This window comes from Kwoniella bestiolae, chromosome 2 (assembly GCF_000512585.2).
Source record: "Kwoniella bestiolae CBS 10118 chromosome 2, complete sequence".
Lineage (NCBI taxonomy): Eukaryota > Fungi > Basidiomycota > Tremellomycetes > Tremellales > Cryptococcaceae > Kwoniella > Kwoniella bestiolae.
Window position 1 is genome coordinate 3,949,026 of NC_089242.1, and position 26,663 is coordinate 3,975,688.

At 47.0% G+C, this 26,663-nt stretch overlaps 8 protein-coding genes across 8 annotated transcripts; 4 read left to right on the top strand and 4 right to left on the bottom strand.

Annotated features, from left to right (window-relative positions):
- Window positions 1-1,914: 1,914 nt before the first annotated feature.
- On the top strand, window positions 1,915-4,701 carry I302_104634 (uncharacterized protein; the record flags this gene model as incomplete). The annotated part of the gene is made up of 8 exons (XM_019189991.1): window positions 1,915-2,257; window positions 2,346-2,730; window positions 2,858-3,268; window positions 3,385-3,628; window positions 3,721-3,762; window positions 3,847-4,128; window positions 4,257-4,515; window positions 4,589-4,701. 8 exons carry the CDS (start codon window positions 1,915-1,917, stop codon window positions 4,699-4,701), a joined length of 2,079 nt encoding a protein of 692 aa, XP_019049553.1.
- A 705-nt stretch (window positions 4,702-5,406) lies between these two features.
- I302_104635 (uncharacterized protein) lies at window positions 5,407-6,268 on the bottom strand (the record flags this gene model as incomplete). Its single annotated transcript, XM_019189992.1, has 2 exons — window positions 5,407-5,639; window positions 5,803-6,268. The coding sequence occupies 2 exons, from the start codon at window positions 6,266-6,268 to the stop codon at window positions 5,407-5,409; spliced, it is 699 nt and encodes a 232-aa protein (XP_019049554.1).
- Window positions 6,269-9,139: 2,871 nt separating this feature from the next.
- Window positions 9,140-9,925, bottom strand: I302_104636 (uncharacterized protein; the record flags this gene model as incomplete). The annotated part of the gene is made up of 2 exons (XM_019189994.1): window positions 9,140-9,237; window positions 9,313-9,925. The coding sequence occupies 2 exons, from the start codon at window positions 9,923-9,925 to the stop codon at window positions 9,140-9,142; spliced, it is 711 nt and encodes a 236-aa protein (XP_019049556.1).
- Window positions 9,926-12,626: 2,701 nt separating this feature from the next.
- On the top strand, window positions 12,627-15,243 carry I302_104637 (uncharacterized protein; the record flags this gene model as incomplete). The annotated part of the gene is made up of 12 exons (XM_019189996.2): window positions 12,627-13,069; window positions 13,187-13,425; window positions 13,499-13,554; window positions 13,615-13,701; window positions 13,771-13,898; window positions 13,967-14,039; window positions 14,111-14,297; window positions 14,356-14,437; window positions 14,492-14,583; window positions 14,665-14,857; window positions 14,935-15,120; window positions 15,195-15,243. 12 exons carry the CDS (start codon window positions 12,627-12,629, stop codon window positions 15,241-15,243), a joined length of 1,815 nt encoding a protein of 604 aa, XP_019049558.2.
- Window positions 15,244-15,620: 377 nt separating this feature from the next.
- I302_104638 (uncharacterized protein) lies at window positions 15,621-16,484 on the bottom strand (the record flags this gene model as incomplete). The annotated part of the gene is made up of 3 exons (XM_019189997.1): window positions 15,621-15,712; window positions 15,781-15,866; window positions 16,006-16,484. The coding sequence occupies 3 exons, from the start codon at window positions 16,482-16,484 to the stop codon at window positions 15,621-15,623; spliced, it is 657 nt and encodes a 218-aa protein (XP_019049559.1).
- A 534-nt stretch (window positions 16,485-17,018) lies between these two features.
- Window positions 17,019-22,009, bottom strand: I302_104639 (uncharacterized protein; the record flags this gene model as incomplete). The annotated part of the gene is made up of 6 exons (XM_065869918.1): window positions 17,019-17,729; window positions 17,837-18,316; window positions 18,416-18,949; window positions 19,065-21,397; window positions 21,468-21,815; window positions 21,877-22,009. The coding sequence occupies 6 exons, from the start codon at window positions 22,007-22,009 to the stop codon at window positions 17,019-17,021; spliced, it is 4,539 nt and encodes a 1,512-aa protein (XP_065725990.1).
- Window positions 22,010-22,802: 793 nt separating this feature from the next.
- On the top strand, window positions 22,803-24,834 carry I302_104640 (uncharacterized protein; the record flags this gene model as incomplete). The annotated part of the gene is made up of 8 exons (XM_019189999.1): window positions 22,803-23,033; window positions 23,101-23,122; window positions 23,200-23,306; window positions 23,432-23,730; window positions 23,842-23,856; window positions 23,936-24,039; window positions 24,095-24,601; window positions 24,677-24,834. 8 exons carry the CDS (start codon window positions 22,803-22,805, stop codon window positions 24,832-24,834), a joined length of 1,443 nt encoding a protein of 480 aa, XP_019049561.1.
- Window positions 24,835-25,254: 420 nt separating this feature from the next.
- Window positions 25,255-26,644, top strand: I302_104641 (uncharacterized protein; the record flags this gene model as incomplete). The annotated part of the gene is made up of 8 exons (XM_019190000.1): window positions 25,255-25,359; window positions 25,471-25,488; window positions 25,570-25,626; window positions 25,702-25,859; window positions 25,932-25,998; window positions 26,128-26,386; window positions 26,451-26,511; window positions 26,578-26,644. 8 exons carry the CDS (start codon window positions 25,255-25,257, stop codon window positions 26,642-26,644), a joined length of 792 nt encoding a protein of 263 aa, XP_019049562.1.
- Between the last annotated feature and the right edge of the window lie 19 nt (window positions 26,645-26,663).

Here is a 26,663-nt window from a genome sequence, read left to right on the forward strand (position 1 = left end):
TGTATTGCAGTGCAGAAGAAGGTAAAAGGAGAGCAAAAAGTCAAACACTATCAGCCACGTGTAACCATTATGTGTAATTGAGAAGGGACAGTGAAGCTGTGTAGACGTGTATGAAAGGAGAAGTAACCACTCACGTCTTCTCTTGGATAGACAGTTTAACGTCCTCGGACTGGATGTGACGGTTGACTAGGTAAGTGCGTTGGGGAGGGGTCGAGTTGGACACCGAGCTTGACAAGTTCGGAGTTGTTGTTGTTGTGGTTGTTGTTGGACTTTTTGTTGACACGCTGGTATTTGAGTGAAGCAAGACATCTTGGGCAAGAGTTTGATGAACCGAAGTTCTGTTTGGTGATCTAGTTGAAGTAGGTAAATGTAAAAGGGGTTGGTGATAACTTGACAAGTATCGTTCTGGGTATGAACGACTGGTTTCTTCTCTATGTGAAGACTGTTCTCTTAAGCGAGAGTGAACATTGTGAATGATCTGTTTGTAATAGCTATGTAAGTCGTATGAAGTAATTGAGCTGCTGTGTTATGGGGTGTGTGGGCTGAGCCAGTAGTGGGAGAAGACACTTTTAGAGGATGATTCGCTTGGGTCTAAGTGTCTATATGATGTTGTGGATGAGAATATGATATAACGAGAAGAGAGAGAGAAGAGAGAAGAGAGAGAGAGAGAGAAGAAGAGGAAGAGCAAGAGGAGTGTGAGTGTATGGTGAGAGTGAACCAGTAACAAGCCCTGAGTTTAGATTCAATTTGGTCAATCGGTGTTACATATCGGCGATTTGAACGAGGCATCAAGAAATTAGGTGTGAGGTTAGGCATGTGCGATAGCCTGTTATCTGGTACCCTTAATCAATTATTTGGTGATGAATGTGGCACTTTTACAGTTGTAAGTGATAAAGACGTTCGATGGAGACCCCGCTCAGAGAGATTGATGCGATAAACATCCAAGTAAGAGATCACGAACGTTTATCTCCTCTTCTTGTTTTATTCTATTCCCGCACTCTCATCAAACACGTTGCTGACCTATTTCTCACACATGCTCTATCTCTCTCATCTCTCCTATCGCTGCTAGGTGGGGCGTCGTATCAATAAACACTAAGTTACGCCACATACACACACTCTGATGCCGTGAACCAAACAACGCTATGCGGAAAGGGGGTTCTGAGATATGAGATATACACGAACGTGTCTGTAATATCTTGGATCTAGCTCTCATCATCTCACTGTTACAGCACTTGGGTTTGGATCAGCATGATACATATCCAATACTGTTCAACGCGTTTCATCTTCTACTGTACTTTTCATTCCCGATATGAGCTAAAAGAGGGAAGCGGGGGTCAATAACCAACGTTCTATTTACATCCTGTCCTTGTTGATCCGTTGAGATCGATATGACAAGGTGGAGTGGTGAATGGTTGTTTAGTGGCGAGAGAACGTCTATGAATGACTTATTGACTTGCATTTGACTTCTCATTTCATCAGTTACTTATTTCTACTTACTGATTGTAGCCTGTGTATACCGTATTTATCCTACTTGCCTATAACTGTACATAACTCGCCTAGCAGGTCATCGTGATATATCAAATCACCATCGCTCAACTTACCTCTCTCACTTCGCTATCAAATTCGCAGACTGGAGACAGCGGCAGTACAGAAGAACATTCAAGGCGAGACCTGTACCATAGGCGGACCCATCGTATATACGAACACCTAGACTGGACGGCCTCTCCTCGAAACGAACGGCCATAGGCTCGAAGGCGAGGGATCACCAGCACCATCGATAATCATCTTGGTATAATAAGGCCTACCTGAGGATTTATAACCAAGAAAACAACATATCAAGGTCATCACCATACCCATTCCCCTCATCCGGAACATACTACAACACCCCGTCTAGCAGAGAACAACCATCCCATAATGTCAAGCCATCAGACCAGCTCCAACTCTTCAAGGAGTAACCCTACCCATGGAGCATGGCCACTCACTCCACCCCAGACACCCGAATCATCAGCCTACCAATCTCCCACTCAGGAGAAGCACCAAGATGGGAAATACGGTGTAGGCTCCGTACCACCCCCTCTGGCATCTGCGATACCTGATTTCGACCTCGACTCCATACCAGAGGAGATACCTGAAAGTGAGGAGGATCCGGTCAAACACGTCTGGCGAAAGGGGATGAGCGAGGCGGAGAAGGATGAGAGGGAGCTTTGGTTGAGTGAGAAAAGGGGAAGGAAAGGGTTGAGGATTGTTATTGTGACTGGTAAGCAACAACCACTTATATCCTCTCTCACTTTCCTCTGCTACCCACGTTGAGCTGAGACTGATATCCTACCCCTTCGATGTTATAGAAAACTTTCTCCCCAAGGTAGACGGCGTGACCCGAACCCTGTCCAGACTCCTCGAACACCTCCAATCGCAAGGCCACGAATGTATCCTGCTCGGTCCCTCATCCAACATCTCCACATACGCCTCTCACCCCCTGGTAGGAACACTGGGTATTCCGCTAATCGTATACCCGGGGTTGAAGTTGAACTTCCTCAGACCGAAATTCCTCAGTGTGATTAGGGATTGGGAGCCCGATGTAGTGCATTTCGTAGATCCGATATGGCTCGGAGCTCAGACGATATTAGCAATGGAATTGGGTTGGGCAGGGGATAAGTGGTTATCCCAGGAGGGCGAGTCACCGACCATGGGAAAAGGGTTGGGTGGAGCGGTGGTGGCTAGTTATCATACGTGAGTTTGACTTTTATCGGAATAGTTATCATTCCTTCTTCCCTCTATCGGGTACCATATCGTCTCATACATCCGCATTAACCCTTTCCACCTCGCGAAGGTCACACTGACCATTGATCTACCGCAGCAACTTGGCAACCTACGCCACCCTATTCGGCCTCTCCTTCCTCACACCCATCATCTGGGCTTTCCAATCGTCTCTCTACTCCAAATTACTCCTCACACTATGTCCAAGTCCAAGTACCAAATCAATGTTGGAGTCACAGTCCTTTGACCGAGTACGACTCTGGCCGAGAGGAGTGGATCTTAGTCAATTCGGTCCTCATAAGCGAGATGGCGCATTGAGGGCAAGTTGGGGAGTCACCAACGTCGAAGATAGGCAGGTGGTATTCAAGGGATATGAGAAGAACACAATCATGATGGACAGACAGGGAATGATGACGCCACCGCTGACTCCATGGAATGGACCTGTCGATGAAGTACCTGTTGGACATGTTGAGAATGATGATAGAGTGGTCTTGCTGTATGTAGGAAGAATGTGAGTCATTGCGATTTCATCGAGCCATAGCACCCTCTTCTCTTACCCCTCTCAAGAACCCTTCGTCCAGCTTTATTTTCGATACCAAGATACTGATCACTCCCTCTGTACAATAGCTCATGGGAGAAGAACCTCCAGATGATCGTATCCGCCTACTCCCGCATCTCGCAATTCCTTCCGGCCGGATCACCCTTACCCAAACTAGTATTCGTAGGAGATGGTCCAGCAAGACAGGACCTAGAAGCCAGATGTGCTTCAGAGAAAGGATGGGACGTGACGTTCATGGGTCATAGGCAGGGTGAAGAGCTGGCAAAATGTTATGCTTCGGCGGATATTTTTGTTTTCCCAAGTTTCACTGAGGTGAGTTTGGTACCATTTCCCTTTCCTTGCCTTGACATATAGCAATGACCGGAGATGGGAGGCTTATGAGATATGAAATGACGCTACATCAGACTTTCGGTCAAGTCGTTCTCGAAGCTTTGGCCTCTGGCTTGGTAAGCCACTCTCCTCTTTCTCTTTAGTCGAACCGAGAAAGTAGAATTCAGTATTGACGATCTAGATCTCTTGCCGATGTATAGCCCGTGATAGGTCTAGACGCAGAAGGTACTCGCGACCTCGTATCCCACAACAGAACCGGATTGCTCCTCTCTTTACCTTCCTCCACCTCCTTGAAAGAGAAAGACAAGGAGATAACCTGGCCACAAGCTTGTAAATCGGATTCGGTACATTTCCAGGATTTGTCCTTGCGATACGCAGAGCTCATATCTAGGTTGGTGATGGATGGTAAACATCGAAAGGAGATGGGTAGAAGAGGCTCGACAGAGGGAATCAAGGGATATACATGGTGGGATGCTATGGAGGTGGGTCCTGTTCCTCCTATATATCGCATGTACGATATCTTCCTATCGCTTCTTTGATCTAACCCCTTAGATATCAAAAGGCATCCTCACCTTTGGATTTATTACTGATCGGCCTATTCTGCCAATAGGCCTGCGTAGATGGATACAGAGAATCCATTCGAATATCCAGATCCAAACGATCCGTTCAGGTGGTACCCCACACACCACCGGAGGAAAAGAGCACGACACCCTTTGCATCACCGAGACAACGGAGGGGACTATCCCTAGTCAACAGAGTAGTATCGCGGAGATTGGCGTATAAGGAACCTACGTTGACGGTTAAGGGAGGTAGAGGTAGGGTGAGGTGGATGTTATCGAAGAGGGAAGAAGGTGGATGGCTGACTATGAGTGAGTACCGATTTTCGGTGTATCATTCACAGGATGAGCGAATCAGCTGACGGCTGATATATATCATGATTAGGAACGCTTGTCAAAGTCATCATGACGATTTGTCTGCTCTATGCCGTGTGGAGACATCATATTTCTCAGATCACTTCTGAGCCCTTCATCGAAGTTGGGAAATTGATGTCCTAATTCATCAGTTCAATGCTGTCCTCACTGTCAATCTGAATATCCACCTTCAATATCTTTCTTCTACTTTATTCTCAAATTCGATATGTTTGTTTCCGGAATATATTTACTCAAGTAACGACGTATCTTATCAACTACATTTCATCTAATACTTGTAACTCATGTCCAAATTATCGCTAAATCATCTTGCCACTCATCTTGACTCGATCTTTCCTCCGTATCTGCGATGATCCATCCTAGCGCATGTAGCTTTCTCCTTGTAGGATATATAATAAGTCTTGTCATAGGTTATATACATACTCTAGATATACCTTAGCGAAATCATGTAACGTCCAATGTTCCTCAACTCGATCTATATGTACTGTACTCAACGTAAACGTGGTGGTACAGGTATATGCCCGATGGAAGTCTAGCAGATTCGAAACAAGCTCGATCTCGCTTTGATCTCCCATCTTCCAAATCTCTCACATCGATTCCGAGTGCTGCATACATGAAATCGTATCGATATGATAACCTATACGAACGATAGCTCTCGAGCTTTTCCCCTTTCCGCTTGCCAAGTTATCCTTAAAGGAGTTCGGCATAGCCCGTCACTATTTGATTCGCTTCCCTTTCGTCCTCTTCACTCAACCCCATTCACAAATTGAAAAGCATCACCTCACCTGCCTCTGCGAGCCTGTTCGTGACCATGGTTATCTCATCTTCATATTAAGCTCGCACCCCAGCCGCATTTGGCCAGGTACCCATCGATGTCAGCTCGTCAACCAGCAATTTACTAGCTTGCTTCGCTTCCTGCTTAGCCACTTGCCGCAAGTTGTCTTCCCTTGAAAGTGACTCGTTCTTCCTGTATGGAACCGCTCCGAAATGCCTTTCGAATTGTACCCTCGAAGGGCCGAGCATATACATCAACCTCCTGCCATTCACTGATCCCCAGTAGGGGCCTATGCCAAATAATAACCAAGTGGGTCAGCGCAATCGACAGACTCGCACTGTAGTGGCGAAAAAAGGATGATTACGAGCAGAGGTCCTTCTGCATAATGCCAGATTGCACTACCATGATGAGGTGATCCCCCGTAAAAGTTCAACTCGACACAATCCACTCACTTTTCACGGTGTAGTCACTATCGAACCATAGCCCCGGGGTGCGTACCGAGGCAAATGCTTTCGAGAAATGAGTCCATATCAGTGCCGCCGTGCCTGCCTTGGAAGGCATTAGATCTGCCTCCCCCACACTTGTGATGAGCATTCGGCTCACTTCGTTCAACGGACAGTATTGGGGGTATTTTGTCGATGTACAACGATCGTATCGGTACGTTCTGTTGGAAGCCCAGGGATCGGTTACAAACTTGAGAGAACCTGGCCCCACTGAGGCGCCGACAAGAGCCAGCGCATCATTGTGATCGCTGTCTCCATCTTGGGTCGTACTGAGACCGTAATCGTGCGGAAATGTAGCTTGAGCATCTGATACCGGTCCGTAACTGGAAAGACCTTGAGCAGATATTCCAATGGTATCGCTACCGCTTGTTGTTATATTCCCGTCATTTGGACACAAAATGTAATCGATTGACATGAGAGATTTTGGGGTGGATCCATGACCAGTCATCACGGGTCGTTCTGGTACAGGCAAGTGGCAAGTCAAAAGTATGAAGTGTTATGACAGGACGTCGCCAAATCTGAAATCCCACAAAACCTTGAACGCAATGCACTGCTACCTCGAAATACATGAATGTACAGCTAAATGTTGCCCCAGCCTTCGCTTTCATCCTTTTCATTGGTGTAGTTTCTTTTGTTCAGAATCTCATCCTTTCAAGGTTATGTCTCTGAGGCTGACAGGGAGACGCACCGCCCAACAGTGCGCCTGTGGCAGAAGCAACAATCCAAGATGTGTTAGGGAGTCGCAGCGGAACAAGGGATACGGCCTTAGTCGAAGCTGTTGCAGTTCTCAGATGATTCCATTCTGCAGATACTGCTCCGTGAAAATTCCAAGACTCTCCAACATGGCGTCTTACCACAAGAGCTCTGTTTGCGCTGTTTGTGTTCCCGTGGATATGGATGATTCTAGTACTCTGTTGATGGTGATGTTTCCGTGAAAAAGTTCAGCTAGCTCCGGCTCCGAACAACCAGATAAACAATCGAATGTGCCGGCTTTGTCACGTTTGATAGTACATGAAACTGATCATGGAAGACATAAAATCCACTTGCATGCAGTCAGTACGATGCGTACACCGCGGACGTGAGCGTGAATAGGAATGCACATAGTCCAGTGAATATGTTTACAGCTCATGCCTTCCAAATTATTTCACTAGGTCATTGATAGAGCTTGCCACAACAGTATACATACAATACAATGCCTCAGACATGTCCAGAGCATTTCCTAACTTATCTCCCTCATTGCCTGGTCTACTCACGATCACGATTACTAATACAACCTGCCTCCTGATCTTGCGGTATCGACATTCCACCAAAAGTCCTGAGATCAAACGACAGTAGTAGCTGGTCAAAATCAGTCATGCCGAATGGGTCCGTTGCATTGTGATGTTGAGTCGTCGAACTTGTCCCTGTGACCTCTGCGTGGTTGATAGACGGCAGCCATTTGGATCGCAGGTCCAGCAAGACGTCGAGAGCACGATCCGGCGCTTGCCATGTTGTCACTTCCTGTCAGCTTGTTCATGATTCGAGAGAACTCACCTAATCGACGCATCAAATCTATCTGCAAAGGAGTCAGCATCTGATGCGGATACAAATCGAGGCGAGGCCACTCACGCAGCTATCCAGATGTTCGACATTGGTTCCACTTCCGCTGGCGCCGGGGTCAGCTCCTACCTCACTGAGCATGAACACTGAAGCGGCACCGAATGTGATTTGGACTCGAAGGAGGAAGTAAGTGTTCAGTCACTCTCCTTATCGGTCTCACTTACTCAACGTCATGGGAGCGTTGTCAAAGCCGTGCAGCGTGTGATAGAGCTGAGGTCAGCGCCAATCTCGACCCCTCACTCACCTTTCGTAACTTCAGTATCGACAAGGCGGCACTGTCACATCTGGTAGAGGTCTTTCATCGGCTTCGAATCTACCTGGATGAGCCTTCCATTCGCGGCCCCACATAGATAGGATGGACTCAGAATGTCACACATGAGGGCAAAATCTGAAATGGAGCCAGGACAGGTGACCATTAGACTCGCGGTATGGCCCGCTATGGACGCAATCAAGGGTCTTGATCCTGAAACGGATCATCTCGTATCCATTACACGGAAAGAGAACGGAGAAAGTGCGCGTCCCATCCGCATGCACCATTCGGGTTTTAAGCGGAGTGAATAGGCGGGTAATGAATCCCGAAGACATGAGAAGTCTAAAGCTCTTCAAACCCCAATGCCTGTCGCCAACTGAGGAGGTGGTGTTGTAAGACACCTGATTTGGGATTGGCTCAACCACCAGATGGCTTGCTCATGAGAAGTCGAACAGACCAAGCTTCGCCAGTATCTGCGAGGACCTGAGATGAGAACGTCTAGATAAGCCACTGCTCCGCTTGTTCACCAAGCGCTGGTTCTCCGAATTGCGATCTTCAGCTTTTCCAAGTTGTGGTGTTGCGGTCGATAAGCCTCACACCTTGAGAGTCTTCGACGTGCTTGTATAGACGTAATCATGCCTGACTGGATGACAGTGGTCGGCTTCACCAAGGTTCTCAAGCATGGTCCAACAGGTAACGAGACTGTCAACCCTCAAGGTGGCGCCGTGGTATAAATATCCAAAACCGCGAGGCTTCTTGTCACGGTTCAGACGCGATTTTGTGGTTGTGTCTGCATCAGCCAGACGTTGGTAGATATTTAACGCACACGTAGAGCTGATGCTGGCAATTTCTACCTAAATCTCCGCCGTTAAACAATTCTGGTTCGCCTTCTGCAAGAGTAGGAGTGTATGCTATTATAACGCGTAAGAGAGTAGATAAATGACATCGCAGATGGCAGCTTGCCTGCTTTTCGCCGAAATAGTGCAATTCCCCTTCAGCTTTCACATCTATCGGAGCCTCAACAGAAGTCAAAAGGTGTGTCTGAGGCAGAACAGATCCTTCCAAAGGGTCAGGAAACTAAGCTCATAAGAATTCAGATATGTAAATCGAGGACTATCAACAAGAATACGCTAAAAGCGTCGTGGTTCAAAATATCTTTTCTTGTCAGTCAAATGAAAGCATATATATTGCGCTTCAGTAAGCGTATCGATGCTGATGCCACCTCATCAAACTCGGTTCCACCAGGTCAGCACACATCCTCTTCACAGTTTTGATTTCTTCCATCATCTCCTCTGTCATCTTCCAGCTCGGGTCCACCTCAAGAGCGATCGAGCTCTCTTGCTCAATAACATAACGGGTCAAAAGCTCACTTGCCTCCTCAGCATCCCGTCTGGCTAGTTGATGGATGTTCTGATCGACCAGGGGGGAAGGTTTATATTAGAGGTCGGCCTGATTGAGCCATGAGCGGAAACCACTTTGGGAATCCGACAAGGCTTTGCGATAATTCCCTGTCGAACCTGATCCCCAAAGTTTGTCTAGCGGTAGGACGCACACATCACGAGTCAGGCATAGAGGACAGAAGTAATGGGAGGAGTAAAGGTCAAACTCACATTTGACTTGGTAAAATCCCGGCAATATCCGTTCATCCCCCCTGATCTCAGAGTAAACATGTGGGAGATACGTCCAGAGATACTGCCTTTTGTTGTTCTCCCATGAGCGTAATGGTGCCTCGCCATACTTTTCAATGAGACAATGAGCCAGCTCATTGACGGCTGAATACTCGTCGCTCTCATCCCTGATACGTTGTCTCGTACGATAACGTGCACGAGAAGGAGGTACATCCGTCGCTGGAGTCGATGCTGATGCCGCTCTATGTACCTTGGCGTCACTCTGTCCCTCGCAGGTGAGTGGATACATTGTAACCATCATAATTGGCGCTGTACGCTTTGGCGGAACCTCAGAGACGCTCGATGAAGATTCGATGAAGCTATCATGATCCCTCTTGTTGCTATCATGAGCTCTGCTGTTGGTATAGTGATCTCTGTCGTTGCTATCGTGATGTCTCTCGTTGCCACCATGATCGCCAGGCGTCCGGTCAGAGCTTCTACCTACGTCTTGGTTGGGAGATCCGTTCGATAGCCCTGGGTTTGATGAAGCAGGAGTAGTGTTGATATGGTCGTCTACGGTATCAGCATCATTATTCAGAATGCTATTGACTGCCATCGTAAATCCTGGAGTTGACCCCGACATTTCTAATGGATTGTTTTCGTTTGCTTGATGTAATGACTCGAGGAGGTGAAAGAAAGAAAGAAAAGCACAATTTCTTTCGAGAGGCTCGAACAAATTGGTATATTTCATGTACTCTACACTGAGGTATGATAGGTCAGTGTATGCAGATGTGCGTCTTCTCTCCTTTGGTTGGAAGCCAAGAAACCACTCCCTTCATGGAGAAGATGGTCAATATAGGTTCGTTTCAAGCGAAAGGTCACGTATCCCTCAAGAAAGGATGTATGCACGGAGAGGCTGCATTCAAGCAAGTCGAATCTCCGAGAGAATAGTCAACGTCATACCCGATCTTTCTGGCGCAGAAACTGTTAGACTATCTGACACATGTTGGATGCTCAGCAGTGAAACCCAACTAGAACGTTTGGTCTATCCGACCAGGGATTGAGGTTGGTTCTTCGATCTCTCGAGCTCGCTTCTGTATCATCGCAGAGCTCCTTCGGCAAATCACCTCATATCTCTTCCGATTCAGCTCTAACAAACTCGGCTTAACCATTTCGGACAGCTTGTCCACCACCCTTTTGATCTCATCTCTGAACTCCGGCTCGGTCCTATCGATGCGACTCCATCCACCAATACTCGTAATCTGATCTACGAATAATTCGCTTGCCTTCCTCGAATCCTGCTCGACCAACTTTTCGATTTTTTCATTGATTGTGAGGTTGTGATCATTTTCCATAAGAGTGCTGTCGTACCAACTACGAAACTTGTTTCTTGAGCGTTCGAGAACATCAAGGTATTGCCCGGAGCCCCCTGATCCCCAGTAGGCGCCTGCAGGACACATTCACATAAGCAAGATAGCAAGTCAAACAACAATCAATGATAGTTGTTGGAGCGATATAAGCCAAGAACCGAAAAAAGATACTATACTCACATTTTGCCGTATAACCATCATGGAACCATCTTTCCGGCATGGTATAAATCGATTTGAAAGCTTTCGAGAGATGGGTCCACAGAAATCCCTTTCTCTCCTCATGGCATCTTGATACATTTGTTTCTCCAAACTCTTCAACGAGCATATAACCTATTTGGTCAGTTGGGCAGTACGCAGTGCTTTCGTCTCGTTGCCTTCGATGTGTCCGATAGACCTTCTCGCGACTGCTTAGACTTTTAGTAACAGTTGTGAGTGGAACCGATGATCCTGGGACGTGCCCTGACGTTGAATGAAGAGTCTGCTCAGAACTAGACAGAAGGCAGGGTAACCCCCGTGATTGGGTCAACGCTGAATGATTGGAGTGTTGGTGTTTCGATCGTTCAAATACATGGTCCGACGCCGTAGACACTTCACAGTACGGCTTGGTATTGCCGCAATCGAAGTTGAAGTCAGTCGCAGTCGGTGTCGGGGATGTGTCTTCGCAGTTTAGTAAATCTTTGATTTGAATCCCAGTCTTTCGAGGGTTCGACATGCTTGCGAGACTGGACAGATGGATATCTGAGGGTAAGAGTAATCGAAATATGTTCTATGATAAAAGCGGATAGAGTGGATTTATAGATGTTGCTCTACACAAATATCCAAACTCGACTGTAAGTCTCTTTACAATCTTGTTTCGGATTGCACAGCATACCTGGCTCTGACTCTCACCTCGCCCTTTGTTCATGTCCAACGAGAACGTGGTAACATCTCAATAAAGGATGCATCTGGATATAACATTGCTCGCCATCGACCCTTTGCGTGATTGTCGAATTGTTTGGACAAGTTATACTGCGTCTCTGATTTCCTTCCATTCTGCAATAGAACGTCAGCTGTTTCGCACGTCTGCCTCTGATCGCACCTTTGTAATCTCATGTGGTTTCGGCTGATCGTACAAGCTTATAAAGTAGAAAAATGAGACAAATGACTGTGATTTTTGCTTTATATTTTGCTTACCTGTATACCAGGGATTCTTGATAATGGCTTGGCTACCGTTACGAAGCGAGTGAGCAAGCACCCACCCACTCTTCATACCTGATAGAGTGAAGCCGGCGGTATACCATAGACTGCAGTAAGGGAACTACGTCACTGACACTTGTATGTACAGTACAGGTAGTACCAGTACCCTGAGAGATCTTTGATCGATCTCATCTCATCTCCTGATTTCAACCTCCACCAAATGGTTCAAACCTCCACCAAATCGCTCCACTCCAGCTACTACTACTGCCATTCAAAATTTCAAATGAATAATCTCAAAAGCATTCACCGTTCTGACGACCAAACCGATAACGATAGAATGATGGTGGAACAAGACATGAGACCGACGGAGTACTCGTAGCTCGTAGTACACCTTAGGCCATGAGCATACCCAAGATGAGATGATGATGAGCTGAATAATCATAGTCAATCATAATCCATCATATGTTCTTACGTTGAATTGTCGTTGCCCTCGGTTACCGACGTCACTCTATCATATATAATAAAATTATAGACGTATATGTTATGGTACATTCCTCTTTTGGCGTCTTTCATCTACCTCTTCATCGCATTGCCTCTTCGAAGGCTGACCGGCAAATTGTACCAGATCGAGATACGTGATTGACTGGACACCGTTCCGCAACAACAGGTCTATCATCACTAGTGGTCACTCCAACATATTGGATACACGTTGACTACTGAATCGGTAAAATTTCCTTACACTCACCTACAACCCAAACAGCACATCCCATAATGCCTTACAACGCCTTCCAGACCACATTGGTAGGAACCATCATCAGATTAGTATCGGGTAATAGACTATTGAAATATCGAGATGAGATAGAATGTCCCCATCGATACACAAAGGAGGAGATAGCCAGAAGAACGTCAGAGAAACAGACACCCGTTCCACGCAAAGTATCACGATACGAGACCCCCTCATCCAACGATGACGCTACGATAGTAGAAGGTCAGAACACACCGCGTAGATCAGACTCGGATGAGACAATCATCGATGAGAATCAGGACCAGGAAAATATCAAGAACTTGCAAAAGGGGAGAGGGGAGAAGACGGTGGGGCAGTATAAGGATAATCGTACCGATAGGATGGCGAATAACGAACAACAAGCTGAAGAAGGGTTTAAGGAAGATCCGAATTTGGTGACTTGGTATGGCGATGATGATCCGGAGAACCCGTGAGTCGCTCTTATGTCCACTGTCCCTTGTCCTGGTTGATGTCACTGGATCACTCACCGCCCATACTTTTCAATACCACGTATGGAATATGAGCTGACATCAGCTCAACTGTGCAGTTATAACTGGTCGACAAGGTACAAGACCTTTGTCGCTCTACAGATGTCTTTCCTCACTTTCGCAGTCTACATTGGGTCCTCAATCTATTCAGCAGGTATAGAGGGTATAATGGAACAGTTCACCGTATCCCAAACTACAGCTTTGGTGGGATTAACAGCGTTCGTCATTGGTTATGGAGTTGGACCGATGCTATGGTCACCAATCACCGAGCTATCAAATGTTGGAAGAATGCCAGTCTGTGAGTGCAGCCTTGCCAACTTCAGGTCTCAACAAACCCATGAGGAGTTGACCATGTGATGATTTGACGATAGACGTCGCTACTCTCTTCATTTTCGTCGCCTTGCAATTCCCAACGATATATGCCAACGTGAGCTGCCCTTCTCCTGTTGCATCCACCAGAAGTCAACTCACTGATATCTATTGATAGAATATCCACACCTTGCTTGCCATGCGATTCTTCGCTGGTTTCTTCGGTAGTCCCGCTTTAGCCGTAGGAGGTGCAACCATGGGAGATGTGAGCGTCATTTCATTCGTTGACTTTCTGATGTGGTTCACTGAGACTGATGCATCATTGGTATTGCAGATGTTCAAACCCAAACATCTAGCTTATGCGATCGGAGTATGGGGTTGCGGAGCAGTATGTGGTCCAGTCATCGGTCCACTCTTGGGTGGATTCACATATCAGGCGAAAGGGTGGACTTGGCCATTATGGTGAGCAATCACTCCATCTGTTTGCGTCTCCGTTCAACGACAAACCGATACTGACAAATACCAAACAGGGTCCTTGTATGGCTTTCAGGAGGATGTCTCGTGTTAATCTGTATCTTCTTCCCGGAGACGTCAGGTAAAAATGTAGGTTGAGTCCTGAATTCACACTTCCCGAATCTGCCTTGTGATACTGACAACATCTCATCAATGCGCAGATCTTACACCGTAGGATGTTAAGACTACGACGAATCACCGGCAACAACGATCTGAAGACTCAAGCCATGATCGATTCCAGCCACTTGTCAGGCGGTAGAGTAGTCTATGAAGCGTTGGTCAAACCATTCGTACTGTTCTTCGACCCCATCTTACTGGTCTACAATACCTACCTCGCCCTTATCTATGGTATGTCCACTTCATTTACCTTGATCATCAGGTCTATGCTGATCATGCTTCACACCAGGTCTCCTTTACATTTGGTTTGAAAGTTTCCCCTTGGTGTACATGGAAGTTCACGGGTTCAACCCTGGAGAGTCTGGTACAGCGTGAGTGTCCGCCTCACTCTGCCATCTAAGGGCCTGACTGATCATCGGAATTAGCTTCTTGGGTATCTTCGTCGGTGCATGGGCAGCCTGTGCAGTGTTCTGTTATTATATCCATAGATACCTGGAACCAATCTTTGATGCCAATAGTGAGTACCCCTTCCCCCTGCACCCGAATCTCTTTCCCACTCAATAGTTCAGACGCTAATCAAATGAATTTCATGTGACAGACGGCCTGATCCCATGCCCTGAGATCCGCCTCTACCCCGCTCCCATCGCTGCCGTCTGTATCCCAATTGCGATGTTCGGCTTCGGCTGGTCAGGGCAATACGAGTCCGTCCATTGGATCGTCCCAACAATATTCACTGGATTCTTCGGTATCGGCGCTTTCATCCTGTTCCAGTGCATTTTCGCGTATTTCGGGTGAGTTCTGCATCATCCCCTTCATTCAGCTGCACTGGAAGAGCCAAAGCTGATGATGGATGGATTGATCATTCTAGTGATGTATTCTACGAGGAGATCAGCTCCGTCTTTACCCTCAATGATCTCTTCCGATCTTCATGGGGTGCTGCGTTCCCGTTGTTCGCCCATGCTTTGTTCAAGCACTTGGGCATTGGGGGAGGTAACAGTCTGCTAGGTGGTTTGGCATGCTTATTCGTACCTGCTCCGTTCTTGTTTATCAAGTAGTAAGTGGTCCTAACCGCTCTTCATCAAAGAAAGTGTGCTGGAAGATATGCTGATGATCTGTTATTGCGAATAGTGGTCATAAGATTAGGGAAAGGAGTAGATACGCTTCCAACAAGAGTTAGGCGATACATGATCAAGATACTTATAATAGATTTCGCAACGCCAGGGGGAGAAGGAGATGGGACCCGAATTTACGTGACAATGTTACATGGTCGTTCGATGTAACGTTGATTGGGCAGTGAAGATGGAGAATAGAATATAACACATAGAATAATCACAGTATAATGCGTATAATAAGCGATGACTGCGAAACGACAGACCGAAGATTAGATCCTATGTAGCAGTATGCATGGTCGCGAGTCATACAGATGCGACTAAATTGTGCAATCGCAAGATCTGGTGTTCATAGAGGTTAAAGCTACATTCATGCACAATTACAAACTATTTGATACATCATACGCATTCGAGAAGACCAATGTCCGATTTCCATGTGCAATACCTACTCCCCTTTCTCCTTGACTTCTTTCCCATGACCTTGTCGTTGTATACCCATGGCGTACTCGTATACCAGTCGTCCACCCAACATGGCAGCTGGACATATCAAGTACACATCAATGTCGATGTCTTCGGGCGTCCAATGGATATATGGGAAGGCTCACAGTATAACAACGCAGGTAGTGCGAGGGCATTGAGGATAGTCGTAGTTTGAGGTAATGGTTCGCCCGGGTAGAACCATCCTCTGTACCTATGTAAAGCGAAACGAACAAAGCACCATCAGCACAATACAGTTCCTCACCTATTCCTATTCGTTCAAGTATGATGAGAGAGTATGCTGATAAGAGATATGAAGCGAGGGATGTTCCAAGAGCAAGTGATAGACCCACCAATTATAAGCCGCAAGGGCCACCACCATATCATTCAAACTAGCATGTTTAACCGTCATCTTCACCTTCCTCCCGCCATTATCCCTCATATTCCAAGCCGAGTCAAAGACTTTAGACCAATCCTGGCCCTTCTCAAAGTACTCCTTTCTGATCAACTCGTACGCCTCCCCCGCTCCGGTAATGATAGCAGGCAGGGCTGAGACGACGCCCGCTCCAGCAGCGTAGAACCCCAGGGTCGACAAGGTAGCTCGGGGAGGGAGGACGGATGTGGGGTAGATTGAGAGTGGTAAGAGGTCTAGGGTTGTGATACCGAATGAAGCTGTTAGGAAGGCGATGGGCCAATGGACCGTAGCTGGGTGGATAGGGTGGCCAGCCGAGAGGTCATCGTGTCCTGGCACTTGGCCTTGGAGTAGCTGGGAGGACTCGTGCGCTACTTCTTCGGCTTGGCCTGAGGTGGTTGAGCGGGTCGATACGGGCATTGTGCTGGGTTGTGTCGTTGTGACTTGGTTGTAGATACTATGTAGGAATACGAGTGAGTCCGAGCAAGTTGTGTTGAGACGGTTTACTATACATACTATGCTGTTATCCTGATGCAACTCTACGGTGCATCCTATACATAAACATTCCACGATCCCGTGGATGCATACTTTGGATCAACTGATCGTCCAACCACATGTCGATGATGACAGATGACGATGTTACCTTCGATCGAGATAATCTTCGCACACGACGTTAAATTAGCCAGTGATTCCGGTCGAGTGGTACACAACAGGGAATGCAACAAGATGCTCAAAAGTACGTAACGTGCTTAAAATCATATCAATCATTTATGTTCAGTGCATGTCAAGAGTGGTGATTTTCAAGAGTATGTATATGTATATGTCAATGAAGAACTATGCGTTGAAACCATGCAAGAGGTGTGATATATATATTCCTATCTGTTTTTTTGTATTTACTTCCCTACCAAGCATCCGCATTTCCCTTCTATTCCATTATCTTCGCCGTCGTATAGCTTATCGCTTAGCACCAGTCCTTCTCTTCCCCCTCAAAGCATTCTTCCCCCTCCTAGCAGCAGAAGCACCAGGCTGTTGTTGACCTTGAATAAACCTAACCAACTCCTCTACACTCTCCGTACCCCTCGTACCGATATTAGATCCTTCGGCAACTTGCCCTTGTCCCTCGACTCCAGCAGCAGCAGCAGCAGCGGGTTGACCATTCGCATCGATAGGGTGTCCAGCAGCGGCAGCAGCAGCAGCCAAGGTAGCGGGGTCTACGATTCTCACACCGCTTCCACTTGAACCAGCGTTCGAAAGGGTACTACCGAGTCTTCTGCCCTTTACACCCCCACCGGTAAGTTGGATCCTCTCCTTGGCAGCTTTCAATCGTTCCTGTTGGTCTTTCTTCATCTGCTCGTTCCTCTCCTTTTGTTTCTCGACATTGTCAATGACAGCTCGGAGGAGTTCAACGTTCTTCTTGACTTCCTGAGTCTGCGAGTGATCCTCTCCTAATCTGGCGTTGAAAATATCGAGAGCCTTTTCAGAGGTAGATAGGGCAGCTGCCATGTCTCCAGCGAGGAAGTGGGATTGGGTGAGTTGGTGGAGTGCTTGACCGGTTTGGATGTGGGAGTCGCCGAAGAGGGACAAGGTGGATTCGTATGCTTGCTTTTGGAGGACAAGGGCGAGGGAAGTCTCGTTGATTGCTTGGAGAACGACACCTGCGTTGCTCTGTGAGGCACAGTGGTCAGCATAGGTGGATTGGTGGGAGATCACCGAGACGATGGAGTGGTAAGAGGCAAATCAAGGTGAGTTGAGCAGGAGCAGAGATTACTTACCAAAACAGTGTTGATCTCCGGGTGATTAGGTCCATGAATGACATCCCAAAGCTTCAGTACATGTCTAAAGTACCTCAAAGCCTGTTGTGGGTTACCCTCCAGATTCTCCAACATAGCAAGGTTGAAGTAATATCCAGCAGTCTCATGGTGGTACACACCGAGTGTTCGCTCAGCGACGATGATAGCTTGCCTCTGTAATCTCAGAGCCGTTGAGATATCCAATCCCAAAGGTTGTTCAGGATCAGATGCTCCCTCAGGGTTGGCAGCGGCTTGAGCAGCGACTTGTTGGATCTTCAATCTTGCCAACTGATGGATAGCTTGAGAGTACTGATTATACACCGATGCGACCTCGGGATGGATGACAGAGTAGATGTTCTCGTACAGCTGTAATCCCTCCAACATGAACTCGAGACCTAGGTCGATGGATCCTCGGTTGATAGTATTTCGACCGGCTTCGAGAATCTCCTCAGCGACAGTGACCTGGGAGTGCACCATTATCAGTAATCGATTCAATATCTTTTGAGAGGGATGATGAGATCGCAGGAGCTATTAGCGTCAGATGAAAAGAGATAAACGTACAGTAGGAGCAGTAGATTTGACAACAGGAACAAGTGTTAATACATCCTCAGCTTCAAAAGTGTGCACCCTCTTCTGCACAGGAACTTTGCTCTTCTTGTTCTTCTTATCCTTCGATGACTTCGCTTCCTTCTCATCGTCAGTAGCCGAAGTTTCCTGGTCCTGATCAAAGATGTAATCCCGTTGAGCCAGCTGGATACCGAATCGCACAGCCAATTCTCTGAGAAGCTGTCTCTTCTTCAAGGACTCGTCGAAATGAGTCTCATCCAGAGTGAACCTGAATCTAAGTTTGATCTCGTCGATGATTGACTTTCGTAATGACTCAGGAGTGAGTTTGGTGTATTCGGGCTGCTCCTCCCTTTCGGAAATACCGATGGGGTTGAACGTAGCTGAGGGAGAAGAGTTGTAAGAAGAACCGAGCAAACAGTTCAAGAAGTGGGAGATGGCGCAGGAAACGGTCTCGGGTTGGAGGCTGGAGATGAGCGATCGGAGGATGTGCTTGGATGCTCGGAAGATCATTTCTTGGAAGACGATTGCCTATAAAACAAAGGAACGTACAATCAGCATCCACACCTGTTGTCACCGATGAGAGAGGATGTCATATGGATTGCGATGAGAATGGATTGACAAAGTGACGCAACACTCAACCCACCTTCAAAGCAGCAAGATGTCCAGTCTCCTTCCTCTCCTCACCCTCTGGTCCGGCCGAGAACTGCTTGATAGTGTTCGCCAGATGACCCAAATATCTCATGTTGATACCTCTTCCATGTAAATGCTTAGTCAAGGAAGCGCCATCCATAAGACCCGAAGTATTACCAGTGAGGACATCCAAAACAACAGCGGGAATAGCGATAGATCTGAGGAACACAGAGGCATCTCGGACAGCTTTGATGGATGGGTCGGCCTCGTCGGTGATAGTGGAAGGTAAGAAAGGTTTGTCATCTGAAGTTGGCGCGTCCTTTAAAGGGATTTGATCAACGAAAGCATCAGGGTTGAACTTCAACTCGAATTGCTTGATATCTCCAATAACGCTCGCATCGACGGGTTTCTCCTCCTCAGCTCGATGAGCAGCAGCGGCTTCGGCAGCGGGTGATTGATCCTCTTTGGGCGTGGAAGGTTCTTCAGAAGTTTCACCTTCTTTCTTCTCTCCCTCGGTGGTTGATGGTCCAGCTTCCTTGGATTTCTCAGCTTCATCCTGCTTGGACTTGGCCTTCTCAGCAACACCTCTAGCCCATCTCTTCAACTCTGACTCCCAAAAAGTTTCCAACAATTCAGGTCTGAGCATCGTCAATCGGTGTGGGTATCGAGCACCTTCAGTTTCGCAGTCCTTCTCCAACCATTCAATGTCGACCGGTGATAGTCGTTGAGCGTCGAGAAGATATCTTCTACCGTCTGTACCCTTCAAACCCTTGACCTCGGAACTGGCGTAGAACTCGAATTCTTGACCCTTTCCATCTTTGATCTTGTGAGCAGCCAATTTTTGAGCTTGACCAATGGTAGACATGAACTTGTGGGTGGTCTTATCCCAGTGGATGGAAGTCGGCTTCTCAGAATCGATACCATAAATCATCATAGGGTTCTCGCTTTCACCCTCGGCATCTTGACTTTCCTCAACCTCTGTTGATTTATCGGCAGATTTGGTAGGAGAATCTCCCACTTTGACCCAATCTTCCTTCTTTTCCTTCTGACCTTCACCTTCTTCTGTTGCGGCGGCTTCTTCCTCGTCGTCGTCCTTCTTTCGGTTGGAGAAGATACCAGGCAAGATCGATTGACAGATCCATCGTTTACCCTGCCAGTCCACGATGGTATGACCGAGCATGTATAACCCATCTACATCGAGCTTGTTCAAAAGCTTGACACCGGCTGCATCTTTACCGTGGGAGATTCGCATAGCTGCATCACCACCCAGATGTCCATAAGCGTTGAGAGCATCGGAGTCACCTTGAGTAATGAAGATGTTGGATTGGAGGTACATGTGTGCTTTGGGATCTTCAGAAGGGTTGATAGCGGGTATATCCCCTCTGGAAACGGTTTGTACAGCTCTGATAGAAGCTTGGTCGAATTCGGACCAAACCTTCTGCAGCATCTTCTCCCTGAAAACTCTCTCCTGCATTGATCCTCTAGGTAGTTCCCTGATACCTTGAATCTCCTCGTTCCAGTCTCTAGCAGCATCTACACTGTCTGCACCATAAGCACCAGTATGTAAGAACGCTAACTGAGTTCTTAGGATTTCAGCGGAAGTAGCTGGTTTGGGGATGTTGGCCAACCATGGGTAAGCAGGTTCAGCTTGAGGGATGGCGACGGTGGAAATGGGGTCGAGTGAGGGTGGTTCGGTGGATAGTGGTGTCAATTTCGACAGTCTCTCGGAGAACAAGGGTGATAAGGAATGTAATAAATCGATCAATGAGTGGGTTGGTTGAGGAGCGACACCATTGTTGTCAGACTTAGGAGATGGGTCGAATTGATTGACATTTGATTTCGAAACGAACCATCCTCGAGTCGTACAGATGACAGTGACTGTTTCGCCCTCTAGCAAAGCGACTTGAAGGTAAAGCTGATGGCCCAATTGACGTAAGTGAGGTGGAGGAGGGTTGAAAGGTGAGATTTGAATGGATCTGAGACAAGGGGAGACTTCCAAGGGCGATTGTGAGAAAGGTAGTTCACCAAGACTGGTCGGTGTCCATCCTTCTGATCCTTTCCAATCGGAGAAAGCGTGAGATTTGTCGCTGGAGATGGCTCTTTTCACTTTCACAAGTTCTTTTTTACCTGCTTTACCCTTTCTACCGCTGGGCAAAGAGACCTCGACCTCTTCATATTGAGTTTCACCGCTTGATGACAATACACCATCTCGTACAGACTCAAAGATGGTTGATCCGGGTTGAAGGGAGATATGAGTAGCGGTAGTGTTGGCAGTAGAACCGGTAGGAGCAATGAGCTCAAGCAATCGAAGAACGGATTGTCGAGCAGTGAACTCTCCGTAGGGCTCTATAATACATGGAATAGCGATCAGCTGGTCCGTTACGATATCCATTCATTGAGAAAAACTCTCGCTCACCTCTTACAACCTCCAATACTCTCTCACTGTCCTCTTCGAGATGAGCAAAAGCATCTTGAACTTCCAACCATTCGTTCAATTTCTCTCCTGCCCTGATCTCACTAAGATCTTCCTTCTTGGTGAACACCTTTCCTCTCCCATCATCACCCTTGACAAAAGGAAGTCTGAGGGAGTATGGACCAAGCCAATAAGCTCCTACCCAATCGTTGATGAGCAATTTGATATCTTGCATGGTCTCGCTGGGTTGAGGGTAGATGGTAAGTTGATCTCGGGATTCCGAAGATTCTTTGGGCTTGGGTACTGTACGAGAACATGTAGGAGATGGGAATCGGATAGTGACAGGGGGTACTGAGGGGTACGGCCAATATCAGTATCACACATAATTACCATAGAAACGAATGCAGCTCACAGGGGACAGCTTCAGGTTGATCCTCTACCTGTTCTTCACCATTGACCTGTACCACATCCTGAGCTACATCAGCTTGATCATTTGGCTGTTGCTGTTGCTGTTGCTGTTGCTGTTGCTCTAGTTGATCTGACATGATGGTTGTCCTATCCTATGATACACCTCTGATCCTACAGAGTGGGTGTGAGATATGAGTGGATATATGATGTAGACGTAGTTATATATACAGTATATATAATAAGATCGATCCGATACAAGCAGTGAGTTTTCTCTCACTTTCTGACTTTTTCGAGTGGGAGATCCGAGAATGCGCATGGTAGACACGTGGCAACCTCCCAATCGGAGCTGTTAACCGAAGTTCGCCGATGAGCATTGAACCGAGGATTGGTCAAGGAGTACTCGTATGCATGCATATGGAGGGAATCAGAGCATCCATCTATGTATACTTCTTCAAAGACAAGCTAGATGAGGTGCTGCGTCAGCTAAAGACGAGCAGATCGATGCATGTTATACACCATATTCAGTTTGCAGATATAACACAGCAGCATTTTGTCTGTCTCCGCCTGATCAAAAGTAAGCGGCCGGCGGCAAGAGGAGGAACGCATAGGTAGGTCGCAAAGCGAGGGATTGACACAAGGCTATGGTGTTCTCTTGAATCACTTGATTATGACAACCCAGACTTTGGACAACAGCATAGTCCGGAGTTTCTCTGTGTCAACCCGGACTTTGGGAGATTGCTTATGGTGTTCTGTTACTCTTCAAGAGGGTTCTCGTTGTTCGGATCCGAATGACATTCATTGTCGGTGTCGGTGATGACCGTATGCATCGGTACTACTCTGTATAACCACGTCCATCTGTATGCTTCATATGAATACCATTTGCATCATCGATACATGAGAATACCAATACATAGACTGACCAGACTCAAGATGCCACCACCTCCCGACCTCACACCAGAGCAGATAGCCAAAGCAGCTGAAAGAAAGGCAGCGAAATTAGCCAAGAAGAAAGCTATAGCCGAGGGTAAAGTGGAGTTGAGCGATGAGCAGAAGTTGGAGATTGAACGAAGGAAGTTCTTGAAGAGGGATTGGGCGTCTGCTGGAACATCAAGCTCGGTGGATGACAAGGGCAAAGGAAAGGTCAAGATCATCACTTGGAATGTGAGTACTGTCACTCCTGGACCAAGTGGATCATTGCAGGGTACTGACGACGACTGATCATCCGCAGATCCTCGCTCAGACCCTTGTTCGTGAGTGCATCTCGATGCCAATCATCTGATGTCTATATCCTGCGACCACAAATGCTAAGAATGTGTAATGGCTGTAGGGCGAGAGTTGTTCCCCGGCTCAGACTGTCTACGATGGTCAGATAGACGTGCAATGCTGTTAGCAGAGCTAGAACATCATTCCGATTCCGATATCATATGTCTACAGGTGAGCTTAAAACATACTTCGTGTCTGAGCTATTCTCAAGAAGATCCCATGTTACGCCCCCTCTTCTTGACTCTGCCGCTGTCCGTTATACTTCAAAATCAGTCTAATCACACCACATGTCTTAGGAATGCGACCGAGTCAAAGAATACTCCTCATCCTTACCCCAGCACACTTTCGTTAAAGGCTCAGGTCCAGGTAAACTACACGGCCTGGTCATATTCTACCGTACCTCCAGATTCTTTGTAAGATCAAGTAAATTGATACATCTTGACGAGGAACACTTGTCTTCATCTGACTCAAAGAACGCGGGGGATGGGAAGAGGCGGAGAGGAGGTAGTAGGCAGACCAAGAATGTTGGGTTGATCGTTGCTTTGGAAGAGGTGGATGGGGATGGTAGAGGAATTGTTGTTGCGACTACACACTTGTGAGTAAGACGTGTTTCCTGCCAATCTGCGCCTCATCTCGAAATACGAAAATCCTGTAATTAAGCAGGTCAAAGAGAATGCTTGCTGATCGTGTCATTCTTGTTCGGCAGATTCTGGCATCCCAAGTGAGTCTTTTTGGACATTCTTTCAATCTATTCAACAATAACAGCAATTCTGCATGTACTCACCTCTCTCCTCTCACAGGTATGCGTACGAACGAGTCAGGCAATCAATCATCCTCCTTCGATCCATACGCCAGTTCCAGGAAGATAATGGCTGTACCTCATGGCCAGCGATCTTTGCAGGAGGTGAGCAGCACTCTCTGTCTAACTTACAGACGTATTTAAGACTGACCCCGTTCAGACCTCAACACTCAGCCATCTGAAGCTACATATCAGCTGCTCGTATCACCTCACAATCCCCTACCACAAAGCATGATCGATGAGATATCTTCCTCGAGACTGGTACATGATAGCGTAGTCAAGATATCACCCTCTTCGACCGAACCGACCTCAGAAGCTCCTTCAACATCAGCTACGGGGAGCAACACTCCAGTGGTCAAGGATGAGGAGGACGGGCAGGGTGAAGGAGAACTACCGGATAACAACGAAAAGAGTATAGCCAATACTCGTACACCAGGTGCTGATGATGGGATACTAGCGGTGGAAGATCTGGTCAAAGCCATGCGGGATGTTTTACCCAATGGAGGAGCAGGGAGTGCGTACGGGTCTGTTGAATGGGGATCAGCGACAGGGAATGATGAAGCCTTTGCAAAAAGAGGTGGGTTCGAGCATGTAGATAGCGGAGAAGTAGCAGGCACGGGAGAACCGGCATATACATGCTTTACGCCTTTGTTCAGGTTGACTTTGGGTGAGTCATACGTGATGCTTCATAGACCATTCGATACCTCTACGGGTCCTCTCTCTTACAGCCAGATTTATATAGACTATCTTCTCCTTCTCCCACCCCTTGATAACCACAATCTCGCTAAAATCACATCGATATATGCACCACCGAAGATAGAACAGCTGGGTGAAGGTCTACCAAGGAAAGGAATCTGTGCGAGTGATCATCTAGCAGTGGGATGCGAGATTGCTTGGTGATACAAGACCAAAGATTTTTCTGCAGCATAAAACCCCATCGAACATGGGCTCTTAGATCGGCCATAATGACCTCCATGCAGGACATTCAACATGTCAATCAGACATCTTCGATGATGCACTTAATTATGCACAGACCTGATCATCCATAAACCATTCACCGTAAATTACGGAACTGCAACAAGTGGAGGTCGATCACCTAATTTGTGAACTTCATCTTCCATGACGTCGATTATCGTCACTTGCATATTTCAATATACCACCATACTAGATTGAGATGCATACAGTTATGAGATTTTTATAAGAAACGCATCCCATCAAGTCAGGTGCAGACCAATGTCCCTCGCACGTATCTCAAAGCCTTGTGTATCAGTCAATCTTTCGCCCCATATTCGTAGATTTTCAACAGCGCGTATACTCAAGATGCCATCTCCAGACGAAAGTGTTCATCCGACTGCTACTGGTCTAGCTAAGAAGACGGTGGACGAACATCAGAAAGACGCTGATTTGGTATTATGGAGTGGATGGGTGAGTTGAGACAACTCAACAATCGAATTGAAGACGTGGAGAATTGTTAAGCGTGTTGCAATCATGCGATCAGCCATGTGCTGACTTTGTTATCTCACTAATTGTTCCCAGTTCTGTCCCTTCAACCAGGTATGTACATATAAAAATGCTTAATATATAGACTAAGTACGAGAACCAAAAGATCTGATTAATTAACCTTCACACCCTAAGAGAATCTGGATGGCCTTGGAGGAACGTAAAATCGCATATCAGTACCACGAAGTAAACGTGAGTGTATAATGCGCATCCCTTTGTAAGTCAATCAGCGACGTAGGATTATATACTCATCCATCACTTTCATAGCCATACAAGAAAGAAAAGCATTTCCTGGACCTCAACCCGCTGGGTCTAGTACCCACCATCGAAATCAAGTCAAAGAATGATAAGAGTCAAGCTCTGTACGAGTCCGACGTTTTGGTAGAGTACCTTGAAGACCTCTATCCGGACAGTGAGGAGCATCCGTAAGTTCGATCTCATATCAGACCTCTTGAACACCGACGTAGACGATGCTGATACATATCGACTGATCCCAGGTCAATCTTCCCTAAGGATACTTATGAAAAGAGCTGGGTGAGGTTGAATGTACAACACATCACCAAGGTGAGTTCCGTACGATCACAAGATACTTCATTTCTTTCACCGATCGGATGATCGTACAACGTATCTATCTGCATTTCATTCAGTGTGAGGGTGACCTGCCATGCTAACATATATGTATGCATTACGCAGAAAATCATCCCAGCATATTTCAAGCTCCAGCAATTCCAAGAACCCTCCGAGCAAGAGTCCGCCCGAGAAGAACTTTACAAAGGTCTCAAGACTCTTACAGAACGTATCAAGGGACCCTACTTCGCCGGTGAACAATTTACGGCCGTGGATCTATCGATCGCACCCTTTGTGAGAAGGTTCTACAACCTGGTCGAATTCAGGGATTTGGACGAGAGTCAAGTGGGAGATAAGTGGTTGAAATACAGGGAGAAACTGATGGGTAAGTACCAGGTTGAGAAGCAGCGATCGAAACTCGCGCTGATCTTGATTTGCGGCGTCGGTAGATCGAGAATCACTCAAGAAGACTAGCTCGGAGGACCAATACTATACTGAGATTTTATCTAGGTGAGTGGGTCAGCCCGATGTATGTAAAGCCACACGAGCTGATAGGGTGTCAATGGGATGTTGTAGGTATCTCAAGAATGAAGCTCAGTCAGAAGTAGCTAAAGCCACAAGAGGAGGTCAAAGTCTACCTTAATCGGTAGTGGGGGCGAATC